The sequence below is a fragment of the Electrophorus electricus genome, chromosome 4 (assembly GCF_013358815.1).
Source record: "Electrophorus electricus isolate fEleEle1 chromosome 4, fEleEle1.pri, whole genome shotgun sequence".
NCBI classification, from domain to species: domain Eukaryota; kingdom Metazoa; phylum Chordata; class Actinopteri; order Gymnotiformes; family Gymnotidae; genus Electrophorus; species Electrophorus electricus.
The window spans coordinates 26,651,827-26,675,333 of record NC_049538.1 but is presented as its reverse complement, the minus strand read 5'-3'; the positions used below and the strand labels follow the sequence as shown (position 1 = coordinate 26,675,333).

The 23,507-nt window shown below is 40.9% G+C and overlaps 4 protein-coding genes across 6 annotated transcripts; 1 reads left to right on the top strand and 3 right to left on the bottom strand.

Annotated features, from left to right (window-relative positions):
- Positions 1 to 40: 40 nt before the first annotated feature.
- On the bottom strand, positions 41 to 3,792 carry agk (acylglycerol kinase). The gene is made up of 15 exons (XM_027003982.2): positions 3,542 to 3,792; positions 3,270 to 3,309; positions 2,913 to 2,992; positions 2,731 to 2,806; positions 2,550 to 2,642; positions 2,436 to 2,468; positions 2,253 to 2,347; positions 1,987 to 2,056; positions 1,818 to 1,897; positions 1,647 to 1,704; positions 1,396 to 1,543; positions 1,214 to 1,311; positions 1,017 to 1,087; positions 786 to 870; positions 41 to 622 (listed from the first exon to the last, which is right to left on the bottom strand). Exons 1-15 carry the CDS (start codon positions 3,649 to 3,651, stop codon positions 491 to 493), a joined length of 1,269 nt encoding a protein of 422 aa, XP_026859783.2. The 5' UTR covers positions 3,652 to 3,792; the 3' UTR covers positions 41 to 490.
- Positions 3,793 to 4,029: 237 nt separating this feature from the next.
- ighmbp2 (immunoglobulin mu DNA binding protein 2) lies at positions 4,030 to 10,156 on the top strand. 2 transcript variants are annotated; one of them, XM_027003926.2, is made up of 15 exons: positions 4,030 to 4,445; positions 4,599 to 4,768; positions 4,880 to 5,075; positions 5,322 to 5,419; positions 5,578 to 5,741; positions 6,033 to 6,233; positions 6,448 to 6,595; positions 6,691 to 6,865; positions 7,307 to 7,489; positions 7,601 to 7,719; positions 7,866 to 7,960; positions 8,083 to 8,206; positions 8,300 to 9,178; positions 9,293 to 9,492; positions 9,688 to 10,156. In XM_027003926.2, exons 1-15 carry the CDS (start codon positions 4,369 to 4,371, stop codon positions 9,883 to 9,885), a joined length of 3,027 nt encoding a protein of 1,008 aa, XP_026859727.2. In that variant the 5' UTR covers positions 4,030 to 4,368; the 3' UTR covers positions 9,886 to 10,156. The 2 variants fall into 2 exon arrangements, with proteins under 2 accessions (XP_026859727.2, XP_026859728.2); XM_027003927.2 differs by lacking the exon at positions 9,688 to 10,156 and having other exon boundaries at positions 8,300 to 9,165; positions 9,293 to 9,407.
- Positions 10,157 to 14,521, bottom strand: LOC113585079 (zinc-binding protein A33-like). Its single transcript, XM_035525816.1, is given in 7 exon segments — positions 10,157 to 11,343; positions 12,813 to 12,931; positions 13,141 to 13,163; positions 13,256 to 13,321; positions 13,323 to 13,487; positions 13,785 to 13,880; positions 14,120 to 14,521. Coding segments are annotated over 7 exon segments (1,416 nt in total). The 3' UTR covers positions 10,157 to 10,798.
- Positions 14,522 to 14,769: 248 nt separating this feature from the next.
- rapsn (receptor-associated protein of the synapse, 43kD) lies at positions 14,770 to 23,040 on the bottom strand. 2 transcript variants are annotated; one of them, XM_027022368.2, is made up of 8 exons: positions 22,426 to 23,040; positions 20,805 to 21,128; positions 19,725 to 19,883; positions 18,750 to 18,848; positions 18,463 to 18,585; positions 18,247 to 18,300; positions 17,817 to 18,016; positions 14,770 to 17,048 (listed from the first exon to the last, which is right to left on the bottom strand). In XM_027022368.2, the coding sequence occupies exons 1-8, from the start codon at positions 22,648 to 22,650 to the stop codon at positions 16,976 to 16,978; spliced, it is 1,257 nt and encodes a 418-aa protein (XP_026878169.1). In that variant the 5' UTR covers positions 22,651 to 23,040; the 3' UTR covers positions 14,770 to 16,975. The 2 variants fall into 2 exon arrangements, with proteins under 2 accessions (XP_026878169.1, XP_026878168.1); XM_027022367.2 differs by having other exon boundaries at positions 20,805 to 21,143; positions 22,426 to 23,039.
- Positions 23,041 to 23,507: the final 467 nt, after the last annotated feature.

Here is a 23,507-nt window from a genome sequence, read left to right as displayed (position 1 = left end):
TTTGCTGGTGACTTTGTTAGTGTCCCAAAAAACATTTAACGACTACATTTCTTATGTGTTGTGGGCAGATGTTTTAATATGGCAAGTTAGACAGCATGTAGTACATTTTCACTGTAAAGGAAAAAAGAAAGTGGTCTTTTTTTTAATGGGTGTACGCAGTTTCAAAGTGGTGCTTCCTCCCTTCCTCCACAGCAACTTCCTCAGAAGCCTCATATAAACCACTGACATGATGGGATGCCTGCTGTGGTGCTCTGTTTTGACGGGCCTGGCAGGTACTTGTGTACTCATACATACACTGATGATTTTGCTTTCTATAGAATAAGCTATTCAGCATTCTGGACAAGTATTAATAGCATCATTGAAAAGCTCATTTGAGAGATCATAATAAAGCTGTGATGGTCTGGAATTAGCATCTTAACAGAGAAATTAAGGTAGTAACCAGGGCCCCAGTGGGTTTTCTCCCTTACATACGTGATGGTAAGCACTGTCTTCAATTTGCATGAGCCAGCTCTTCTTTGCGCTCTTTGCTGCAAAAGAACCTCAGTTTCCGTGGCAACAGCCTCACTTCCACTGGCATGGCTTCAAATTCTTCATTGTCGATGTCATAAAAGCCAGCACCCTCCTGTGGAAAGGAGCAACATAGCAATGAATTTAAGGGGCTTGCTAAGAGTCACTATGGCATTTGAATGAGGTTATAACACAGTCCTACCGGCACATAGTCTTATAATGAGTAATTAATAAATGAATAGATTTTCAAACTCTTCAGAAAATCGATTTCTACTTACACGGGGCAAATTGAGATGGCACACACTGGCCTCTGTCTGAACTGCGTTGTCTGTGCATACCAGTGGTTCTTCAGCTTTCTTAGTCCTGCCATAATTGCACAAAGCATACATGAAGACGACCATAAGCCACCTTAATAATAAGCACCCACTCAACAAAAATGGCCCTTGAATAACCTAAGACAATTTTTCTACAAATCAAAATATATATAAATAGTAAATTAAATTATTTACCCATCTCTGATGAACTGGCCAATCCCAACTGTGTCTGGTTCTACAGACAGCACCAGAGAATCGTCTGGACGCTGTTGGAAGGAAACAGATGGAGAGAACATTTGTGGACTGTAGTCTATGCATTTATGAACATATACATGTTTATAAATTGTGGTCATACAGCACTGTCAAAAATAATCATCATTTAAGAACCTCACTCTTTTTACAGGGTTCCTGTTGTGTGTGTATATTGTGAGTTCCAGGGTGGAGATCTGCTTTTCTTCCCAGTGTGCTGGTTCCTCGTCTGCAGGAGGCTCTGAACCAATCACAAACACACACCATAATGACATTTCAGGCTTTCAGCATGTGCCAAAACATCACAGAAACACTGCAGCTCTACCTTCTACAGGAGGGTTCCAGTAGTTTTGAAGCCTGCGATAAATGCGGTAAAGCAAGTTGGGTCTTGAGAGCTTCTCAGCAGGTAGGTCTGGAGGTCGAGGAACAGGAGGCAGATATGCGAGTGAAGCATGACGGGTCTGTGGCCACTCCTAAGACCCGGGACAACATTTTGTTGGTTTCGCATTCAAAACATTGAACACTACAGGGCAATATACCTAATGTATCAACAAATATACATTACAAGATACCTACCCATAGTGTACTAAACCAATGCGCAGCTTGAGTTTTCAAAGGACCAAGGTACCAATATCTTAATGCAAAGAAGTAGAGAACACATTTTCAATGAAAGACACATTTTTAAAACATTTATACAATACTTTGAAAATACTGTAAACATTTCCTATTCAAATTTTGACAACCTACTTGCTGATGGATGATGCAACATCACGGAATGAACCCCAGCGTAAACCCAAGAGTGCAAAGACAGGTTGCTCCTTGTCACCCTGACAATGGAGCAACAAAATAAATACAAGATAAGTGAGAGATGCCTATGAATGACCCTTTGGACAGCAGACTGTATCAGTGTGCTAACCTTTATCTGTAGGACATCCAGTGGCAGTGTCTCCCCTTTCAGAATGGACAGCGTGGCTGAAGTGATGCATCTGAAAACCATATTTATATTTGCACACCTTAAATGGATTCGGTCAATTGTGCATCCTGGGCCATCCTGGCCAATCAGTGCTAAAGACTCAAGAGGCTTATTTTTATAACGATCGAGTCAACTCAGTTTAGGATTACACCTGTTAATTACAAAAAATGAATTCAGTTCCAAGCAGAGCATTTAACAAGAGTACTTACTTTACTCTATTGTCAGTGACTAGATGCAGGCTTTGGCTGAGTGAGTTATGAGAGCCCAGTGGAATAAACCCTATGGGAGTTTTACTGAAAGCTTCCTGAATCAAAACGAAAGAGGACAAACAGGTGCATACATATGGGTGCATACTACTAACAGACATAGGTAGTTTTATCATCAGCACATACCTCATCAGTTCTTCTTAGCAAGCCGGTTATCACCTAAACAAAACATAAGGCATGAAACCGCAACCACAGACACTTTACATGAGTAAAAATCTTTAAAGAAGAACTACACTGTACCTCCTGTAATGTTCCATCACCCCCAGCAACAATCAACATGTCTGTCTGTTCCATAAGTTCCATTAGCTTTTTTGCCTGGCCTTCATAATCTGTCTATAAAGGAGAATTACATATTTATTGTAAATAATAAATACCCAAATGAATACTTAAGGATGTCACAGTGAATACGCCGCTCCAATACCTTTACGACTTTGATCTCCACCCCAGCAAGGTGTAAAATGGGGGCTGCGTTCTTCTCAAAAAGACTGTTGGCTTTTCTAAGGGAGAAGATTCACATTTTACTTATAGTAATGACCACACAATGTTTGACTAACCAGTCAAAGCAGAGGTTTGTGCGGGTGAGAAAGGCTGATGATCCCGCACCCTCTGCTTGCTGCAGGATTCAGGATTACTGTGGCCTTCTTAACTTCCTCCTGAGGCCCAATTAATTTCCGGCCAAATTCCTGTGTATAAACCAATGCCACAGTAAGCTTCAGACCGCTAACATGCCATACATATTGGCCAGCATGTTTCATAATCTAAACAAGTTATGGCTAATTTTGATCCTCGAAGGCCTAAGTCCAGCACATTTGAGTGTTTTTCCTATTCAAATATATCTGATTCAAATCATCGGTTTACTACAAAGTTTGTGATGGACTCTTCCTTTCAGGACCCTTGATGAACATCTTTATACACATGACACATAGGTGCTGGATGTTAACTAATAAAAACATGACCTACCCTGGCTTCCTGACATGCCTCTTTTCGCAACACGTTGTCACTGTGGAAAAAAGATGAGAATTATTAATACACTGTATAACAGTTTATGTGGCCTACCAAATTTCCAAAGCACAGTCTGAAGTGAGATAACAAGAGACAGACAGCTCGCCACCTTAAAAAAGTAACCTACACGCAAGAATTTGAGGGCAAAGCGCGGCGGAGATAATAAATTCTTGTGTGATATTTTCATGAATGAGAACAGTTGTACTCCAAGAGGTGTAACGGTGACTAACCAGTGCTTTCCGTACAACCAATGACCACCGTAGGACAAGACACACACAGCAAATGTGGACTTCTTCCAGTGATTTCGTAAAGTCCGTAACACTTTCATAACTCGGGCCATTGTCGTGATCAGAAATTAGCTATGCTATCGAGGTACCGAGATAGACCAACCAAGGAACCATGCAAAATAATCTAAAATGTGTCGGGGCGGTAACTAGTATGCTATACTCTACACCCAAGCATTGACATTCTCCAGAAAAGTATGATGAGCGGTGCAACGAGAACTTGTGTCCTCCCCAAAAGGAAAACCTCGGATAAAACAATACTACTACTTAAAATAAAATAAAACATCATTACATAAAATAATGTTATTGTGTAGATACAATTAATTGCAACATTTTGCCATTTTAGGTTGTTTAGTGCAATATAAACAACATACAATTAATGTCAGTAATGCAGTTTCAAGTGGGAAGGCAATTTGGGACGGACCGATCCGGACAGTCACAGTATCGTGAAAACAGTTGCAGTTGAAACGATTCGTACGTTAACTTCAGCAGTATTTTCTGACTTACAGAAAAGGGCATATCAGTTCACGCAAAAGGATGACCATGATCGATTCCTAAATATCTTATTACTGGAATGGGTGACTGATAGACAGCTAGCTAGTATACATTTGATCTTGGCTAGTGTTAGTTTAGCGATCTAACATTACGTTGAAAAGGTTGGAAATCTTTTATCTAGCCTACATAACTAACTAGGTAACATATTCCTTATTTAATGCATCTAAAGCGCTAATGACCAAAAGTAGGTCGTTTCTGTGCTGAATTCCCAGTAAGAAATGGAGGTCGAAAGCTTCGTTGCCAAGACTTTTGAACTCTTGCAGGAAGAAAGAGAGGCTGAGGTAGAAGAAACGAGGTAAGCTTATTCAGATAGCCGGTGGTCGTGAACAGCTGACTTATCCCGTCTCCTCGTAGGTTTCATGTGATATTTATTAGTGTATGTCAATCAGTCCGAATATTAGCCACACTGTTGTTTGGTGGTGAGAGTGGAATGCTTTGTTATGCTTAGGGCATGGCAGAAGAATCTGTCACTGAAAAACCTGCAGCAAAAAGGAGTGTGCTTGCAGAAGCTTAACGTTGGAAGCCAGCGGACAGGCATGCATGGTAGACTTCTTGTTGTGTTCGAGCCCAGGAAAAGTATTGGCCCCTCATTTCTTCCCAGCAACAGTTTTGGACCTGGTGAGACCACATCTTGTCACTACATTAGAATAAAGTGTCAACTAATTGTGTGAAATTGGAGAAAAATATATATATTTGTATATATTTTTGTTTTCTTTTCACCTGTTTTAGGTGACATTGTGGGTATTTATGAATCAGAAGGATGTGCTCAGGCCAGTCAGATTTGCTCAGGTGTGGTGACTCGTGTGATGCAGACTTCTGTAACAGTCGCTTTTGACGATACTCATGATGGCCTGAACTTGGACAGTGATGGGCTGTACAATATCATGAAGCTCGCGAATGATGTAACTTACAAACGTTTAACTAAGTGAGTTTTACCAACGGCACTCTGCTTCATTTGGTGATTGTGCTGAAAGTTATCTGTAAAACTTGATGATTATGCTTTAGAAATTTAGCTAGCAATAAATCATCTATGTGTGTTTGGTTGAATTTGCATATTTTTTTAAGCAAACACATTAGAGACTTTAAAGGTAACTTGAATTAATATGTTGACAGTCCTAATAACAAAGGTCTTGAAATGTAATTGTGAAAATTTATTTTTAATGTTTGGCAGAGCTTTGAACTCCTTGAACGGGTACAGAAGTGGTCCTGCTGCCCATCTAATAAGCGTACTGTTTGGTTATTCAGAGCCTGGAACCCTGCCACAGCAAAGTAAGTATTCAGCAGGATCTCTGTGAAGATTTGTAAATATTAAACATTAAACATGGTTAAATGTGGTTCAGGCAATGAGGCAACCGAATTATTGCGAAACGCTTGTTGATGGTTTTTTTTTTTGTTTTTTGTTTTTTTCTCCTGACTTTCATCTGCAGCTGCTTTAGAGTGGATTAATAAAGGATTGGATGCTTCTCAGCAGGAGGCTGTGCATTTTGCGCTGTGTCAGAAAGATTTGGCCATTGTACATGGGCCACCTGGGACTGGGAAAACCACAACGGTGGTTGAAATGATCCTACAGGCAGTAAAACAAGGCCAGAAGGTACAGCACTCATGTTTTTCTGGGCTCCTTGTTTATAGTGTCACTGCGACTGTTAGTAAAGTCCTTGTAGATCAGACTGAAATGCTAAAGTGACTAAATATGAAAGAAAAGGTGTAAGACCAATTTATTAGTAGATTACTACTGCCATAATGTATTAATAGCATATGTAGCATATTATTAATTAGCATATTTGTGTGAAGTATCCATTTAAATAAATGGCTTTAATTCAGAGTGAATGTCTGTCATACGACTTACACAGTTACACATGTTCCACTGCTGAAATGCTTGTAGGTTTTGTGCTGCGCTCCCTCCAACGTGGCAGTGGATAATTTGGTGGAGCGTCTGGCTAAGAGCAAGGCCAAGGTACTGCGGCTGGGACACCCTGCCCGCCTGCTGGAGTCAGTCCAGAGGCATTCACTGGATGCGGTGCTGGCACAGAGTGACAACACCAACATCATCGCAGATGTGCGTAAAGACATGGACAAAGCCTTGGTACGCGTTTTCAGTGTTTCCTCTCGCTCTTGGCATACTGTTGATCATCTTTATTCTCATTTCGCTTTTTTTTTTTTCTTTTAATGAGCGACACGATTATACGTCTCGTTCATTGATATCATTAACTAACATGCAGTTGTATAAGGTTATTTGATAAAAGTGTCAAGGTCTAAAAAATCGTTTGAAACATGCTGGTGTGGTAATATGGTCACAGGGTCAGATAAAGAAAGCACATGATAAAGGACAAAGAAGTAGCCTGAGGCGAGAGATAGGTGAGCTGCGAAAAGAACTGAGATCCAGGGAACAGATGGCCATCACAGAAATCCTGAAAAGGGCTAGTGTCATTCTGGCAACCAACACAGGTGAGCAGAGTGAAGAAGGCGGATGCCATGAGAATCTTGGGTTCACGTTTCCTTTTCACTTTCAAGTGATGATGGGGGGAATTTTCCTTCTGCAGGTGCCAGTGACGACGGTCCACTTAAGTATTTGCCCAGTGAGCATTTTGACCTGGTGGTTGTAGATGAATGTGGTCAGGCTCTGGAAGTCAGCTGTTGGATTGCACTGCTCAAAGCACGCAAGTGCATTCTGGCTGGCGACTACAAACAGCTGCCACCCACAGTCAAATCCCAGAAGTAAGTAAAAAAAAAATGGAGCTTCAAATTTATGTATTCTTTTTGTTACGTACACCCTGTACTAAGACTATAAGTCTCTGAATTAACAAGTTTGATTCTGATTCATTGGATTATAAAATCTTAGAATTCACCATAGTTCCATTCAGTATAATATGATTCATTGTTATGTTATTTTAGCCAGAAATGAGTGCATAGTTTATGTAATGTTATTACAAACATTTAAAACATTCCAAAGTCCTATGCATTTTATTGCTCGTCTATACCACATTTGTCCCATAACATGTTAAGATAGTAATAAAAGCATGTTTTTGGAAATGTTTTGTGGTAGCAGATTCTTTGGTACTGTAAAGGGAAATGTTTTTGAGAGTTCAATCTCATGGAAGAGAAGGATCGTATTTCTGCAGTATTTCATGATCTCATGTCTCGTTAACATTTTCACAGCGCTGCTGCTAAAGGTCTGTCTGTGAGTCTAATGGAGCGGCTGATTCAGAAGTATGGAGATTCAGTAGTCCGAATGCTGACCACGCAGTACCGCATGAACAGCACCATTATGCAGTGGGCCTCAGAGCAGATGTATCAAGGAAAGCTGACTGCACATCCCTCAGTGGAGAAGCATTTGTTGAAGTATGTAATGTCTGATCCAGTCAGGCCTGTGAACAGATAGATAGCTATACTGGAGTGGCAGAAGTGACCATCATCCAGTTCAGATGTTTATCACAATGTCTTTCTAATCAGAGATCTGGCAGGAGTGGCTGAGCTTGAGGAGACCAACATGCCTCTGCTCCTCATTGACACAGCTGGGTGTGGTCTAAATGAAATGGAGGACACAGATGAGCAGTCTAAAGGCAATCAAGGTAAAAATAGAATCTTAAAACCAGGTTTTATTCAGTATTGCACGTTGTCCATGTCAACTGAAATACCAGGCTACTTTCTACAAGACTACATTAGACTTACTTGTTTTGTAACATTTTAGACATGTTTTGTTCTGATAACTCAACAGGTGAAGTTGACATTGTGGCACTTCATGTGAAAACCCTGACTGATGCTGGGGTGCAGGCCAAAGACATAGCAGTTATTGCACCTTATAACCTACAGGTAGATGATGCCTTATGATAGAAATATGTAGGTTTTGATAAGATTATGGATGTTTCCTCAGTATATTCAATATTGCTCTTTTGCCATCAAGGCTAATTCACTCAACACTGTTCATATTTCAGGTAGACCTCTTGAGACAGAAGCTCTCTAATGAGCACCCTGAGCTGGAGATCAAATCCGTGGATGGTTTTCAGGGCAGGGAGAAGGAGGTGGTACTGCTCTCCCTGGTTAGATCAAACAGAAAAGGTGAAGCAGCATTTGTGCAACTTGTGAACAACGGGAAGGACATGAGTACCTGTCTAAATTAGTCACCTTAATTATTTTGCTTTGACGCTGTAGGTGAGGTCGGGTTCCTTGCAGAGGATAGGAGAACCAATGTGGCAGTAACCCGTGCCAGGCGTCAGCTTGTAGTGGTGTGTGATTCTCAGACAGTGAGAAACCATCACTTCCTCAGATCCCTGGTGGACTACATGACTCAACACGGGGAGGTTCGCTCAGCCTTTGAGTACCTGGAGGACTTGGTACCCAACAACTACAGCCGTGACAATTCCAAGAATGAGCAGGCTAATGTCAAAGAGTCTTTGTCCACCAAACCAAAGGCAAGAAACCAGCAAGGCAAGAAAGGAGAATCCAAGACCAAAAAAGGCTTGGCGAGCAAAGATAAAGGTGATGGCCTGTTCAAAGCACCATCTACTACCATTCATGATGGCAATAGCACATCAGACCATCTGAAAACCAAAACGGATGACTCACCTGAGTCTCAGATTAGAAAGGAAGAGATAAGGCAGCAGTTGATCATCTTTCTGAAGGACCAGAACAAAGCAGAGCTTCAGTTTCCTCCCTCTTTGAACTCTCACGAACGCCTGCTAGTCCACCAGCTCTCGGAAGAGCTGGGATTGAGTCATGTGAGTCAGGGTATAGGCAAACAGCGCCAAATTACTGTTTCCAGACCAGAGACAAAGCCATTCAGACCATCTGAGGAACTGGCAGAGCAAGCAGAGTCAACAAGACCAGAAAGCCAGACCGCAGGTGGCATGCAGAAGAAGGAACCCAGTAGACAACCTCCAAATGCTGCTCTGGATTTGAAAAGCTTGCATCTGGAGCATATGCGCCGGGAGGAGGAAAAACGTGAATTAAAAAACCTGAACAAAAGGCAGCCGACAGATCTGAAAGAAAGTAAAAGAGAATCCACAAAAAAGAACAAGGTGTCTACTAAGGGTTCGTAGTCCTATGGCTTGGTCATGTCTGTTGATTGCTGGGGTCACTTTGTACTACACTCTGTAATTGGGAAACTGAATTCATCATTGCCATTGTGTTATGTTTCTCTCTTAGGAAAGGGGAAAGTGAAAGCAGGGGCCGTGGACATAGCCGTAGCCGCTACGGCTGAAGATGATTTTGATGCGCTCATTGACGCTGTGGTGAAAGCAGACAGTGTGTGCGCCTATGTGAAGTGTAAAAACAGTGTGCTTACACTGGGACAGCTGTGTCTCTACTGTAACAGGCAGTACTGTCTGAGTCACCACATCCCTGAGGTAACACATGTTTTATGATCACAATGTAGACTACATCTGAACATTTTAAAGGGATTATTTATCAATGCTACCATTTCTAATAATGTATGAACATGAACCAGACAGCTGTTAGACATACCGATAACCTCCTGACTCATTTTCAGCTGTTGTTGGGCATCTGAGCCCTTACTTATAAGAAGTGCAACTGTCTTGTAGGTGCATGGCTGCGGTGACAAAGCAAAGGTCCAGGCTCGCATGAGAATAAGCAAAGAGGGGGTGCTGTATGCTGGGAGTGGAGAGAAGGATAAGGCCATGGAGCCACACAAAAAAGCCCATCTGCACCGGAAACTAGATGCAAAACTCAAGGACATGGCATCTCAAAGAAAGACCAAATCAAAAGATAAAGAGCACTGATTGTATAAAGCTTTATTTATTCTGATTGAAACCAATAAATTAATGACATGATGTATGGCTTATATATATACTTTTTTCTTTTTTTTGTGGTGATGTTTTAATTGATTAAAATGGCGATGTTTTAATTTATTAAAAGTTGCATTTGAGTGCCAGTTAGTCACAATATAAAGGCAATGGCCAGTCTGACATTGTACACATAAGGTTTAAATACATTTACAGCATTTAGCTGACACTTTTATCCAAAACAACTTACAGTTGTGAATTAATAGATTCAAGCAATTGAGGGTTAAGGGCCTTGCTCATGGGCCCAACAGTGGCAATCTTCTAATTACCTTAACCACTGAGAATAGGATAGTGAAGTTAAATACTAGTGTAAAAAAGATGATTATTCATCTCTATGTATGTACTGCATATGTTTTCATATGTATGTGTATATAGGGATAGATATTCAAAATTGTAGTGAAATACACTGTTTCGAGAGAAGGTTTTCGGACAGAGGTCCATCAGCTGTAAGCAAAGTGCTTCTAAATCAGAAGTAGATTCCAGGTGAGTAGCTGCAGTATGTAAGAGGTATCAGATGTTTGAAGTTGTAGTGAAGTACACCATATGGTTTCCAGATAAATGTTTGACAGAATTCCTTCATCAGCTTGTATACATATATGTATATACATACACAAAGAAATTATCTTTGTGCTTTTTTACACTAGTATTTAATTTGCTATTCTCCCATGGCAATCTAAATCCCAACAATAGCCATTCATCTTTTTTTTAGCCTTATGTGCTCAATGCCACACTGCCCACTGATGACATTACTTCAGGAATTGTCTACTATATGTTTTGTGCATTATACTGAATGCTAAGCCTAAATCATGCACAGTTTTTCATACCTTCATTTTGATCAGCTATGTGTATCCTAGTTGAGTGTTATGGATACCTTTAGAGGACAAATTCTAAGTGCATTTTCACCATCGCCATGAATCCCTGGGCTAAAATAAGGAAAGATCCTCTCTGTAAACTTGTCTTTGAACATGTATATAATACTCCCATCCACAGCATTGAGGAATGCAACTTTCCCCTTCTCATAGTCCAGTTCCACAGTAATTCTTTGGGGCCTCTTCTTCAGCGCAAGCCGTGTGCGAGGAGATGTCTGGGCCCAGTACGTCTCCCCATTACTCAGCCCAGTGACCCAGAATCCCTCTGCCGGGTTGAGGAAAACGGCCGTCTTCCTTTTAATGGACTCGCGTGCCACGCCAATGTACCACTCCTGACTATCCCCCACCTCCACATCCCAGCAGTGCTTTCCCAACGTGAAGTCAGTGGATGCCAGCACCGCCAGGCGACTGGAGCAGCACTCGGGGTTGTCTGGGAGCTGCTGCTTCTTTCCGTAACGCACACTCATGACTTCATCACTCAGGATCATGTTAGGTTGGGCTGTGTTGGGATCAAGAGCAATGGGACCTGGAAGGTTTGAAAATGGTGAGCTGATCTCACTCAGCCTTGATTTAAGTATTTAAAACACTTGAGCCGCACTCTGTGAATTCAAAGCACTTCCAGATCTTTCTTCAGAACTAATATAAAACATTAAAATTACTGTTAGAAACGATTCCATTGTGTGCGTCTTACCCTTAAGAATGACGTCTAAGGTAGCATGAGAGTCTCCCAGACCCAAAAGGAGATGTCCCAAACTCAATTTACACTCAAACAGCCCTTATATTAAGCACACATCTATTATAACTATACCTGTTAAACATCAGTTGATGGCCTTTATTGGCCACATTGGCCTTTATTTGCCACTGTTCCAAGATTGTTATCGTATTGATAAAAGCTCAGATGTTAACTGGACACCTTCAGTATACATATATACAGCTATGAGGTATGTCATGACAGACTTAGAATTTCTGCAACTGTTCTTATTCTGTACCTAAATAAATGTTCTAGTTTCATTTAATTTTGTGACATGACCTCCTAATATCTTCATAGTGATTCTGACTGGCCCATTCCCAGGTAGTTAACTCTCTCATCATATCTGAGGTCTTTTGCAAATACAACCATTTGCCACAAGCATTAAAACAGGAGAGTCTAGGGAGCTCTGTACAGATCTCACAGAGTGAGTTATACATTTTCACAAGTCAAGTATGTCATTGGAACAATTTCTAAGAATATATGTTTTCAAATACTGTTTTTGAACGCATTTACCAATCTAGCCAAAGGATGAATTGAGGGGCCCTCTCCTTTCCTTGAATGTGTACTTAGTGACATTCTAATCTGTAAGGGTTTGACAGTTAAAGGGAATGATGTTTGTGTGCTTCATGGTTTTCATTTCCTGTTTTTGACTGTGCATTTGTATAACACAGGTCAAATACAGATGTACTGTAGCATGTCCTGCTTTATATACAGATTTGTACATCTTTACATGCATTAGATACATTTCAATATATGCATTAAAATTGAGAGGTCACTATTAGGTACCTACTCTATAGTTGCACCTACTGAGCTGTCGTATTGTTTATAGTCAGGTCTAAACTGTAAAGATCAGGTGTTGACTAGATGCTTTGATATTATAAATACATTTATAAAAGAGTTTAGGCAAACACTTATGAACAAAGCTTAAATTCATATATACGTGTATATTCAGGATGTGTGTGTGTGTGTGTATATATATATATATATATATATATATATATATATATATATATATATATATATATATATAAATATATATATATATATATACACACACAAACACAGGAACTTCAGGATAAAACAGTGGTACCAAAATGTAGATTAAAACTTAAGTGACATCTAAAAGCTATAGTAGCTCATTAGGTACAGCTATAGATTATGTGCATGTAAAGAAGTTCCTATACAGAGTCTAGCTTTTTTTAAGACTTCCAGAATTGGGAGTATAGTTTATGCATATTACTTACAGGACTTGACTTCTCCTGCCAACCTTTTCCAGACTCCGTATTTTAATGATCCCAGGTACTGAGCAGTGTCTATGAGAGCACCTTGTGGATACTGTACTTCCTCTATTGGGTAACAAATCCTGTAACATAGTTGGAGCCTGATTTAGTACATTATATTTTTGTCCTCTGGCAAAACTAGTACAACAGCATTGGCACTGTTGCGCCCAGTAATATCTGCTGATGCTGTAGGTGCTAATCATTGAAACATATTTCTTACTTAGTTTGATTTTAGAGCCTAATTGTTAAAATTGGTAATTGCTCTAAGGTTAACACAATTTTATTTACATACCTTCTTATAGCTTCTTGCCAGTTCTTTAAAAGAGAAAGAAAAATCACAGTTTGTCATGAATCAATACAGAGCTTATAACAATGTTTAAAATTCAATGTTTTGGGTATTCAAGCACCTTTAAGAATGATAAATCATCTGACCGTAAAGTGCTTTCAGTGCCTTCAATGATCTCTGAGATGTCTGTCAACATCTTCCTTGATGTTCTCTAACCTCTGCCTGACCGCTTGAACCTTCCTGTCCATCTCGTCTTTGAGCACGGTCAGCCGGGCTGCTTCTTCTTCTCTCAAAAACTTGTGCAGCTTCTCAAATTCATCTCTGATTTGGGCTTCTGTCTGAACTGCTTGGTTCTTTTGACAAAGAGAAAGTTATATATATATATATATATATATATTAGAAATCTATAAAGAAATATAAGACATGTATGTCATGGTTTGCCTGTAGTTTTAAGGCACATTATCACAGCTTTAACCTGATTCTCCATACCTTGCCTAACCAGTAACAAAGGTGCTACTGTTCTGCTGGAGAATGAAAGTGAGTAGCAGGTTGGTATCATCATTCTTATGAGTTTATGCTAACTTGTCTTTCTATTCAGTTAGCCTTTTTTTCTGTTAAAAATTTGAAAGGTGTTGTGTATTTAAGATTACCTGCATGTGTGCTTCAAGTTCCTCCAAACTTCCTTTCATGTTTTCAGTGCTGTGTGGGTGTTCTCTCAATGCTTCATACCTGTTTGAAAGTGCTTTCTGCAGAGTGCAATATTATACATATTTAATTATATATATAATTAGGCAAGGCGAGAAACTATCCATCAACATTAAAAACTAGACACCCTTAAGACTTGACTCTTTTGGCATTAATGGATTTCACTTCTTCCTTGGACTACTTGGATGTCTGTGATCGATGAAGTACATACGGAATCCAGAGATCTTCATCACAATATTATTCACACATTTCTGTTATTCCACAAATTGTCTTTGCTTACCTTTCTAGCAGCTGCTGCTTCTGGAATGGTATCACACTGATGGCCTTTGTGGTCCCTTGACATGTGGCAAATAAGGCAAATTGGCTTGCTCTCTTTGTGACAGAACATTTTAAGTTCCTCGCTGTGTATGGAGCAAAGGTTGTCTGGGTTGACCGACCTCAGACTAGCCTGCGCTTTGAAGGTGTCTGAGGCTATCTTCAGTGCCAGGTTAATTGGAGGTCTCCGTGTATTCTCCGAATGGCGACGCAACGGCCACAGCCGGGACCCCTTCCATTCCCAGTGTGACTGAATGCATGCCTCGCAAAAGCTGTGTTGACATGCCAGAGTGACTGGGAAGCTGAAGGCCTGACGGCACACAGGACATAGCAGATCCTCCTCATTGAATGGACTTGCTGTTGCCATTGGTTTGGTGTTTAAGCTCCTAAAAGTGTTTGCTGCACTCTGCCTTCAGTTGAAGTGTCTTAAGATGGACAGTGACTTCTCAGCAAATCTAAACTAAAAAAAACAAGTTGAACTGGAAGTGCATGGCTTTTTAACTTTGTGAAAATATTTAGATGTCATACCTAAAAGGTTTCCATTACTATGTGGTTATGTTTGCATTATAAACATTCCATGTTGTTACAGCTTAAGAAAAAGTAAGAGACTGCCAGTAAAGTGTAGCAAAGTTTTTTTTTAATTGCATTTCCACTATAAAAGTCCACAGTCCACAGGGTATGTTAAGCATTCTCAAACATCTGTTGTATGTCTAGGCACATAAGCAGAGATTTAACCTGATTCTAAAGCACAAACATATTTATATTGTAAAGATCAAATGTAAAGAGGTAGATATGGTCTGCGAGTTGCCAGAATGGGTGAATGCTAAATTGGACAACAGCAATTTGTTAGTAAAACTGGACAGATGTATTTATTTTCAAAACAAAAGGTATAATTATTAAACATATATGTTAAAAATAATTAAGTAAGAAAAGAGGCAAAAATAGAAGAGCAGCATTATCTCAGTTTGCTCCCACTAAGATATTGTCACGGGGGGTCAGCCTCTCCGCAGGGGAACCACGCCCACTCGCTGTGAGATCCACGGTAAACACCTACCTCGTTCCCAATCACCTGCCTACCAACCCGGTGCACCTGTTCTTTGTCTCTCCCATCACCTATTTCAACCCGCAGGTCGGTAGGGAGGACGCTGCGCATTAACGGACTACCGTGTGAGGAGTTGCCACGCCAAGCCAAGCATTTGTATTTTTGTTTTTCAATTTTGTTGCCAGACATTTGGGCCTTTCCCATGGAGAATAAAGAGCACTTTCTGGCAACTTCGGCTCTTGCTCCCTCTGTGCCGCCCCCGTCACAGATATGAATTAATTCTATTCATATTAACATTACTCCATATTAAGTGTTTACTTGCTCAGAAAAATATGTGATAGATGTGATAAAAGAAAATTCAAGCTCATTGTTTAAGATGTAGAAAACATATTTAAAAGTTTAAATATTATGTAGTAGGCTTTCAATTTATTAAGGTGTATTGAATTGTACATGCAGTATTTGCTAAGTCTTTTTTTTTTTAGTGTGAATAATGAGCAGAGTTGGGTCAAAAGCAAACCTGTATTTAACCAGTGGGTCTCAGACCTAGAACCGATGGCTCCAAACCCAGCTCAGGCATCAGACTGAGACCATGAGGAGTTCTAACTGCCAGGTGAGCTAATTAGGTATGTTAGAGTAGGGAAAATACAAAAAGGTGAAGGGAAAAACACTAGGCTTGGATAAAGAACTACAGCAACAGGCAGGTAGTACAACTCATTGAGATCATTAGTACACAAAGGTACTTTTAGAGGCTTGAAAGGAATTGTTCTCAAATGTTATACTGAAATAAACCATTTGATAATTTGAGAAAATATTCAAACTAATCATTTGTGATCACGGTAATGTGTCATTTTCAATTTTAAAAAATCTGCACATATTAAGAAATAAATGGGGAAATAACATTTGTCACTTAAAATAAAAAGATTAAAGCATTCCTGAAATTTCCAACATTTCAGTGCTTATAGGTGGCTAAACATCAGAGCTGTATGAATTATTTGTTGTCAGAAAGACCTCAAATCAGATTAAATCATTTGAGATCTGACAGTAGTTGCATAGCTACTTGGTCAAATAAGTAGACCATTATAACATATCTTTGGCTAGCCAACAGAGCTTGATAGTTAACAAATTAAAATTCTGAGAAAGTAAATATATAAAGATATCTACTTTTAGCATTAATTTAACCAAAAACAATGAATGTCTAGCTTGTTACTGATATTGTTGATAAAGATACAACAAATGAAAATGTCTTTGCATTTTTACAGTTTGCATAATTCATTACTTGTTGTATTGAATTTACAGGTACCAAATGATGGACTGCCCCACAAATCCTAGTTCTACTCAAATCATCATCCATGAAAACATGCTGGCACATTGGTATTCACCAAGGTTCCAAGAGAAGGTGTGTAGTGACCATCCCTTTGACACGTCACCCACTTCCCACCTGTCTTCTGAGTGCTTGGTGTGTAAGCCACAGCTTCAGGCCATCCCATCATTCTATGTATACATTATGTGCATGTTGTTGCAAGTCTCATAACACAGCACAATGATTAACGCTTGGTTCTGACTGCCAAAGCTCTCCATTATTGTGTTTTCTCTTTGCGAGATGAAATGTTCTGTCTTGGTATCATTCATTAATTTCAGATGATATAAACAGGGTGGAACTGGACACTCACCCTTTGTTCTGTTTCTGTGTCTTCTGGTAGAGAAACGCTCAGTCTGTCTCGAGAGGAGCCATTTTGACAGATAATTTAGTCCAAGGCAGAACCTTTTAACTACAGAGTATCATACAAAACCTGGCTTTATGGAAGAACGGCGACACTTTGGACAGCCCTGTGTCCCATTTGTTTGCAGGCACCTGTTTAAAAGAGAAATAATCAATTCACCAGTATCTGTAAAAATTGGATTTGCATCTTTCATAAACTACATACAGGATAATGTCCTTTGCTAAACCAATATAGCTTCGCATAGGGCCCATCCGCTCACTTCATTCATAATAAGCCTCTAGGGACCCACTACTTCACAAGCTCTTCACAGGGGTCGTCAGATGGGCACCTCCCTTTGTCGGTGTTTGGATAAATTAAGCCCACAACACCTCCAGAACAGTGAGGACTGGCATCCTACCACCACCCTCTTCCAAACTCACTTTTAAACAACAGACCCATCACTTAACAAACCTCTTTATACATAAGGCCATATTGGCCTCCCTGGTAACTAAGGGCATACATAGCCCCACTGACACTGTTGATGCATGCCTAGTGCAGTCCATCCCATTTGGACTTTATGCACTACACCAACTGCTAACGCTGAATTAACCTCACTATATTTACCTAATTCATACAGCATTGCAAGTAAGACACAGTATCCGAAAACAATGAACATGCTTTCACAGTTTCTCACAACCAGTATCCAAAATTACCACCAGCCAATGGTCAAATACATGTAAAAAAGTTGGTTTGGTCAAAAAATAAAATGGAACCACTAACTAGTTGCTGGAGGCTTTTTTTTTTTTTTGGAACTGCAACTTACCCTAATGCAATCCACAGTACAGTTTTAAGGCTGGTAAACAAATATTTTGGTCTCTTTTGCTATTTACTTCCAGAACGAGCACTACAAGGACACGTACTTTAGGTGAAAAATGTGGGAGCAGGGCAGAGCCTGCAGCTGCTGGTTCTTCTCGCCGATGGACTCGCCACACATGCCGCAGTAGAGCTCCAGCTCCTCCACACACTGTAGGAACTTCACCACCTGCTCCCTCAGCTCCTCTTGTTGCTCCTTGCTGCGGTAGATGCCCTCCGTCAGCCAGTGCACCTTCAGTGAGCAGAGCTGCAGAAGACCACGCGACTTGAGGGACAAGCAGGGGACAGCTGATGCTGTTGGTACACAGGCCGGCAGTGGAAAGCCATCTCTCTCCTTTATCCTGGTGCTATGGAATGGACTTAAGCCTAAAGCTATGGGGAAAGGTCTGGTGCCTTGGTAAGAGCTCAGGTCTCAGGTAGGTAAATGTTAAAGTTACGCCAAAGCGAGCTTGAGTAAAGAGCCCTAAAGCTGCATACCTTGTATCCGACTGCCTCTGCCAGCTCGTACGCTCGCTGAAAAGAGTCTAGCGCCTAGAACAGAGACAGTAGTGAATACGATCATTCAAATATATAATAAATATAACAAAGTGCTATAAATGTAATCTAGGCAATAAGCAGAGCAAAAATATTGTTTTATCTCATTGTTATACAATCTGTTAAAAAATGCAGATTTTTTAAAAGCGATTTTTCAACCTTGTCATCATCTTTTTGCAGCAGCCAACACTTTCCCACCCCTAAGTAGATGGATGCTTGACCCAGGCGATTGCCAATCTCTGTCATTATACACATAGAAGACTCGTAGCGAGGGAATGCTTTCTAGACAGGTGAGAGAACAATAAAACAGTAAGAGGGCCTAAATACTGTACAGATGAGCAAGAAAAATAACAGAAAAGGGACACAAATATAAACTGTGTAGATGTACAGACAAAATTAAAAAGGTGTTGTTTTTTTAAAAAAAATCAGGGCTGAAACGGACTTACATCAACATCTTTTCGGCAGCGATGAATATCGGCAAAGTTCAGGAGACACAAGGCTTGCAGAGGTCGATCGCCATGCTGCAGAGCGATTTTCATTGACTCCTGTGTGTAATAAGGGTCTACGTTAACTTAATTTTTTCCGTAAAAAGTTTTTAAATAGAATTAAAATAATTCAAAATACACATTTTAAAAAATAGTGTAGGCGCATTACATGATTACGTCTTACATTTTCCAAAAATTTCAGAAACTCCATGGCTGTGTGCATGGAAGCTTAAATTTGATCTGTTCTGTAACACAGCTATAAACAAGGAACGTGCCTCTTAGCTGTGGGTTGCCAACAGCAGGTCACCGTGATGCCTGCCCATAGGCCAGAGCAGCGTCCCTTTGTCTCACCGCTCTCCCAGTTGTTAGGCCGGGTGTGACGACTACGTTCTTTATAATCACCCCTCTCAGACAGTGCCTCAGCTCTTGGCTGACATATTTTTATCAGGCATAGTGAAGAAGCTGGGTCAGCCTGGGGCTCAGGCCTGGGCTTTGGCACAAGATCCACAAACAGCTGCACCTGTCAGTTGTTGGTCTCCTTCTCACACATAGCCACATTGAGTAACATCTGATCTGAGGCCAGGGTTGTGCCAAGGGGACTAATAAATATGGTCACGTGTGGCAGCCAGAAGGATTAAGGTGATGGAACTGATTGACACACAAGTGACTACTGATGCAAGCTATGGTGTGTTTACACTGCCAGTGGAGGTCTGTAAAGTCACTGTGTTTGTGGTTTTAAGGCGGTGGTAGATAACCTTACTGGGACTTCCTATACTATGGGAGATTTAACTAATGTACTGCTCCTGTAATGTTGTGTCATTGCTGTGAAGGGATGCATATTAAATGCTGACTACACAACTAAAACACAGTAGTCCTATGGTTCCTGTGACTGGCCTTTCAGGGTGTGCTCTGAAGAAACCCACGCCTAGAGTATACCTCGCAGCATTCCATGGCATCTGGCAGGCGCTCCAGCTTCCTGTAGGCTACTGACATGTGGTACTGACTCATGGCACGGTACTTCAGGCTCCACCCCTTCCCATAGTCATTCACAAGCTCGGCAGCTTTGCATGGAAAGAACAGAGCCTTCTCGTAGTCCTGCAAAAACACAGAGTATGCAGACATCTATATTAGCCTGATACAGTACGCTCTGACCTTCTCATTGCTGGATAAATGGGTACGTGAATTAAAAAGATGCTACATTATTTGAAATGTTTGGAATTTACATTATTTATTTGACTCCCTCCAAGTACACTACTTATACTTAAATAACATCATCACTAGTGAAATCACTGGTAGTTAAACAAACAATTTAAATGATTTGTAAATGATTTGCCAGTTTGACATCACTCCTGACTTGGTAAAGCAACATGTAAAATCTGTAGCACCTGACTCTGTAGCGAAGCGATAGTAAACACCTATATAACATATCTTTGTTGTTTGACATAAATTGGCTACCAGTGATTTAAAAATCCAGTGGAGATTTCATCCTGAGATGAATACCACAGTACTAGTGTTCAACATGGACCAGGACAGTGCATTTTATATATTCTGGTACTTGTCGGCTTTGACATACGAATACATTCCCTACATGCCACTTTGTCCCAAACTCATTACAACAGACCACTCTAGGGACCAAAGGGATTATACTCTACAGCTCTCCACTGTCAAGGTGAGTACAAAAACCTAAATCTGTACTGGCCTGCTCTGTCTGGCTTGCCTGCTGACACACTGCATATTGCATGTTGGCGGTTTATACGACCCTGTAATCAGTGGTACTTATTTTAACAGTGAATTACTGCAGTATACTGACAGGAGGTTGCATGCGGCAGAACCTGTTGTTGTTGAGTTTGAAACGATCGCATGCATCAGCAGAGTAAATTCCCAGAATGTTCTGAATGGAGCAGAGCAGAACTGACAAAAAAATAAATAAATAGTGTAGAAGGGACGTACAGACAAATCACGTCTGCACTGCTACGGCGAGCCTATGGCACACAGCAAGGCCCTGCGAAACCGCACCTTTAGCTGGATGTAGAAGTTCCCCAAGCTGCAGCACACCCTGCACTCCAGCATCTTGTCATCATTGTTGTGCGCGTAGCGCAAGGCCTTTTCGTAGCTCTCCAGGGCTTTCTGGAAGATGCTGAGACCCAGGAACGCGTTGCCCATGCTCAGACACACCTGCCCATTGAGCTGCAGGCTTACAGTGGTGCCCTGCATGTTCAAGCAGGTCTTGCAGTACGAAATGGTCTTCTGGAAGTCACAGAGTTTCTCGTTGCTGCGGGCTAGGTTTAGGTAGCCTTCTGTTAGGTAGTCTGGGTCCTCCATCTCCCGCGCCGTGTCAATCTGAGCAAGGGCGTACTGATAGTGGAGTGAGTGTGCGTGCGTGCGTTTGTGTGCATCAGTGACAGCAGCATCAAAGAAAAGCAATGTATAAATTACATTATCACTGAAGTGAGGTTTATGTTTAACCAATTTACATGCTCATTAACTAGTGGAATTCTCTACCACAAACTACTATTATTTACACACAGTATCTGTGAAGCAGCAGTGAACCTTTCATGGCCTATAACTCTGTATCCCTGGAACTGGGTCCTTGTCATCCAAATGTTACTATTTTTGACACTGATATGATGAAGGCTTCAGCATACTGTGAAGTGTGGACCTGTGGACCTGATCCTAGATCTGCAATCTTAGCCTAAAGCACCTGATAAACATGAATGCCGTAGTGCTCTGAGTTCTCTTAGTTGGTACATTGAACATGCCACAACTCACTATTGAACCAACTTAAATGGCAATATGTGAGCATATCTTAGTATCATTGCATCACATCATCATCATCATCATCACCACACTCTATAGCTTCCAGATCTGAATTCAACATGTTGCAATTACCATCATAAACTGTAATACACATGTGATTTTATTCACCTGCCTAAATAAACCACACATGCTCTTATTCAAGTAGCCTCTTGTAGGAATACTGCTCACAAAGGTTATACAGATACTTCATAAAGGAATTAATACTATTTCTACTACTGTTCACCACTGACAAGTATTTTGTTCCTGCTGTTTAAGTGTACTGACTTGCTATTGAACTCTTCACTAAACATAGCAGAGCATGTTCCTATATGTGTAAGGGGGTCTATGTCAACAAGATGCAGTGAGCCAAGGATCATATGGCATGTGGCTCTCCTTTTCTACGGAAGCTGCAAATTAAAAATGGCTCCACGAGATATAATGAGCCGTTATTAAACTTAATTTTCTGTTACTGAGCCTCATCACCATATTTTTCATATATGTTTGCTTATTTTGTATTATTCACACCAATCACCAAATAATGAATTATTAGTATCATTATTATTTTCAGATGGTCACATGGGCATAACATTAGCATTTGGCAACATTTTGTAAGGTCAAACTTTAAGTATCTGAGCTGTAAATATCTTGAAATGATTAATTATTCATCAAAAAAAATGTAATCTATTCTGTTTTCGGTGATATTAAGTAGACTAATAAAATACTTAAAAGTGGATGCCAAATGTTTATAAAATCAAGTCTCTTAAAGCCACACTCTTCAATAATGTACTTGACTGAAAGGGCATTTAAATGTTGGTAAAATGCTTATAAAGCGGCAACTTACCTTTAGCATCTCTCTGTATTTGCCCATCTCTGAGTGGGCTGTAATCAGGCAACCCAGAGCCCTGAACTTCCCCCCAGGATCTGTAGTCTTCTCCAGCACCTTCATCCACACATGTAGCGCTTTCTCCGTCTCATTGGACTGGTAAAGCCTCAGACCTTTCTCAATCTGCTGCTTTGTTTGGTCCTGGCCCATCTCTACAACCATGTGCTTCATAAAAATACTCATCCACCTGGCTTTCTGGCCTTCAGACGCCAGCGTACAATCCTCTTACGTGCACTGTTAGGACAACAGAAATGCGGACGAAGCACCCGTGGCAGGCCTTTGCGCCCTTCAAACACTTCAGTCCCTTAGCCTTGGGTGCAGGGAGCTGAGGAAGAAACTGGATCTACTGCATACAAGAGCCCCAGTGCCAAATCTCTCATTGCTCATTGCCGCCACAAAACCTAAGAGAAAAAAATAAATAATCGCCCGCGCTCCTTGCACCTTAATCTTCTGAAACAGCTACCGTGGACGTCTTAGGAGATTTTAGTGACATACGAAGACACTGGAAGAATACCAATCCAAGGCACTGGTAATGATCTCCCAGAATATCTACTCCCTCCACGCCCCAGTGGGAGGAATTCTGGTTCCCCTAGACCCCTCCTTTCCTACACCTCTTCCCTCCCTCCCTGTGCAGGGCTGGAGCAACAGCAGATGGCCTTGTCAGTCTGGACCATGTGTCCCTGCTGGAATCCAGCCTCATTCTCTGAAAAGACCCAAGGTCACAACAGACGCCCAAGCGTCTCCCTACCACTTCCAACTCTATCCTTCACCTCCTCAGCTGCACCTTTTCCCCCCAAACGTCATCAAGGTACTAACACCACAGTACATATGCCCCCCCCCCCCCCAAAAGGTCTAGTGGTGTTAGTCCCCAAGTGTTAGGACTTGGCAGGCAAGGGGCTAAAACCGGCCAGTTATTTCACAACACTAAAGGAGAGCAAGTCAAAATCTCCTTGTACTGGCCGGTGAGTTCCTGTGGGTGGGCCTTGTTAAGGCATACATACCCTCACACCCCCTCCATATTGGTGTCAGCAACTGATGCT

Bases quoted from the DNA above. Each gene is read 5' to 3' on its own strand.
- agk (XM_027003982.2), bottom strand. From the start codon at position 3,651: ATGGCCCGAGTTATGAAAGTGTTACGGACTTTACGAAATCACTGGAAG. The intron at 2,807-2,912 runs GTGCGGGATCAT...CTTCTCCCTTAG, and splicing joins AATCCTGCAGCAAGCAGAGG to AAAAGCCAACAGTCTTTTTG. The intron at 2,348-2,435 runs GTATGTGCTGAT...GTTTTGATTCAG, and splicing joins TGCTAAGAAGAACTGATGAG to GAAGCTTTCAGTAAAACTCC.
- ighmbp2 (XM_027003926.2), top strand. From the start codon at position 4,369: ATGGAGGTCGAAAGCTTCGTTGCCAAGACTTTTGAACTCTTGCAGGAA. The intron at 8,207-8,299 runs GTGAAGCAGCAT...TTGACGCTGTAG, and splicing joins GGTTAGATCAAACAGAAAAG to GTGAGGTCGGGTTCCTTGCA. The intron at 9,493-9,687 runs GTAACACATGTT...ACTGTCTTGTAG, and splicing joins TGAGTCACCACATCCCTGAG to GTGCATGGCTGCGGTGACAA.
- rapsn (XM_027022367.2), bottom strand. From the start codon at position 22,650: ATGAGTATTTTTATGAAGCACATGGTTGTAGAGATGGGCCAGGACCAA. The intron at 18,301-18,462 runs GTTGAAAAATCG...TCTCTGTTCTAG, and splicing joins TGCAAAAAGATGATGACAAG to GCGCTAGACTCTTTTCAGCG. The intron at 17,049-17,816 runs GTACGTGTCCTT...TCTTTTAAACAG, and splicing joins TCCCACATTTTTCACCTAAA to GTGCCTGCAAACAAATGGGA.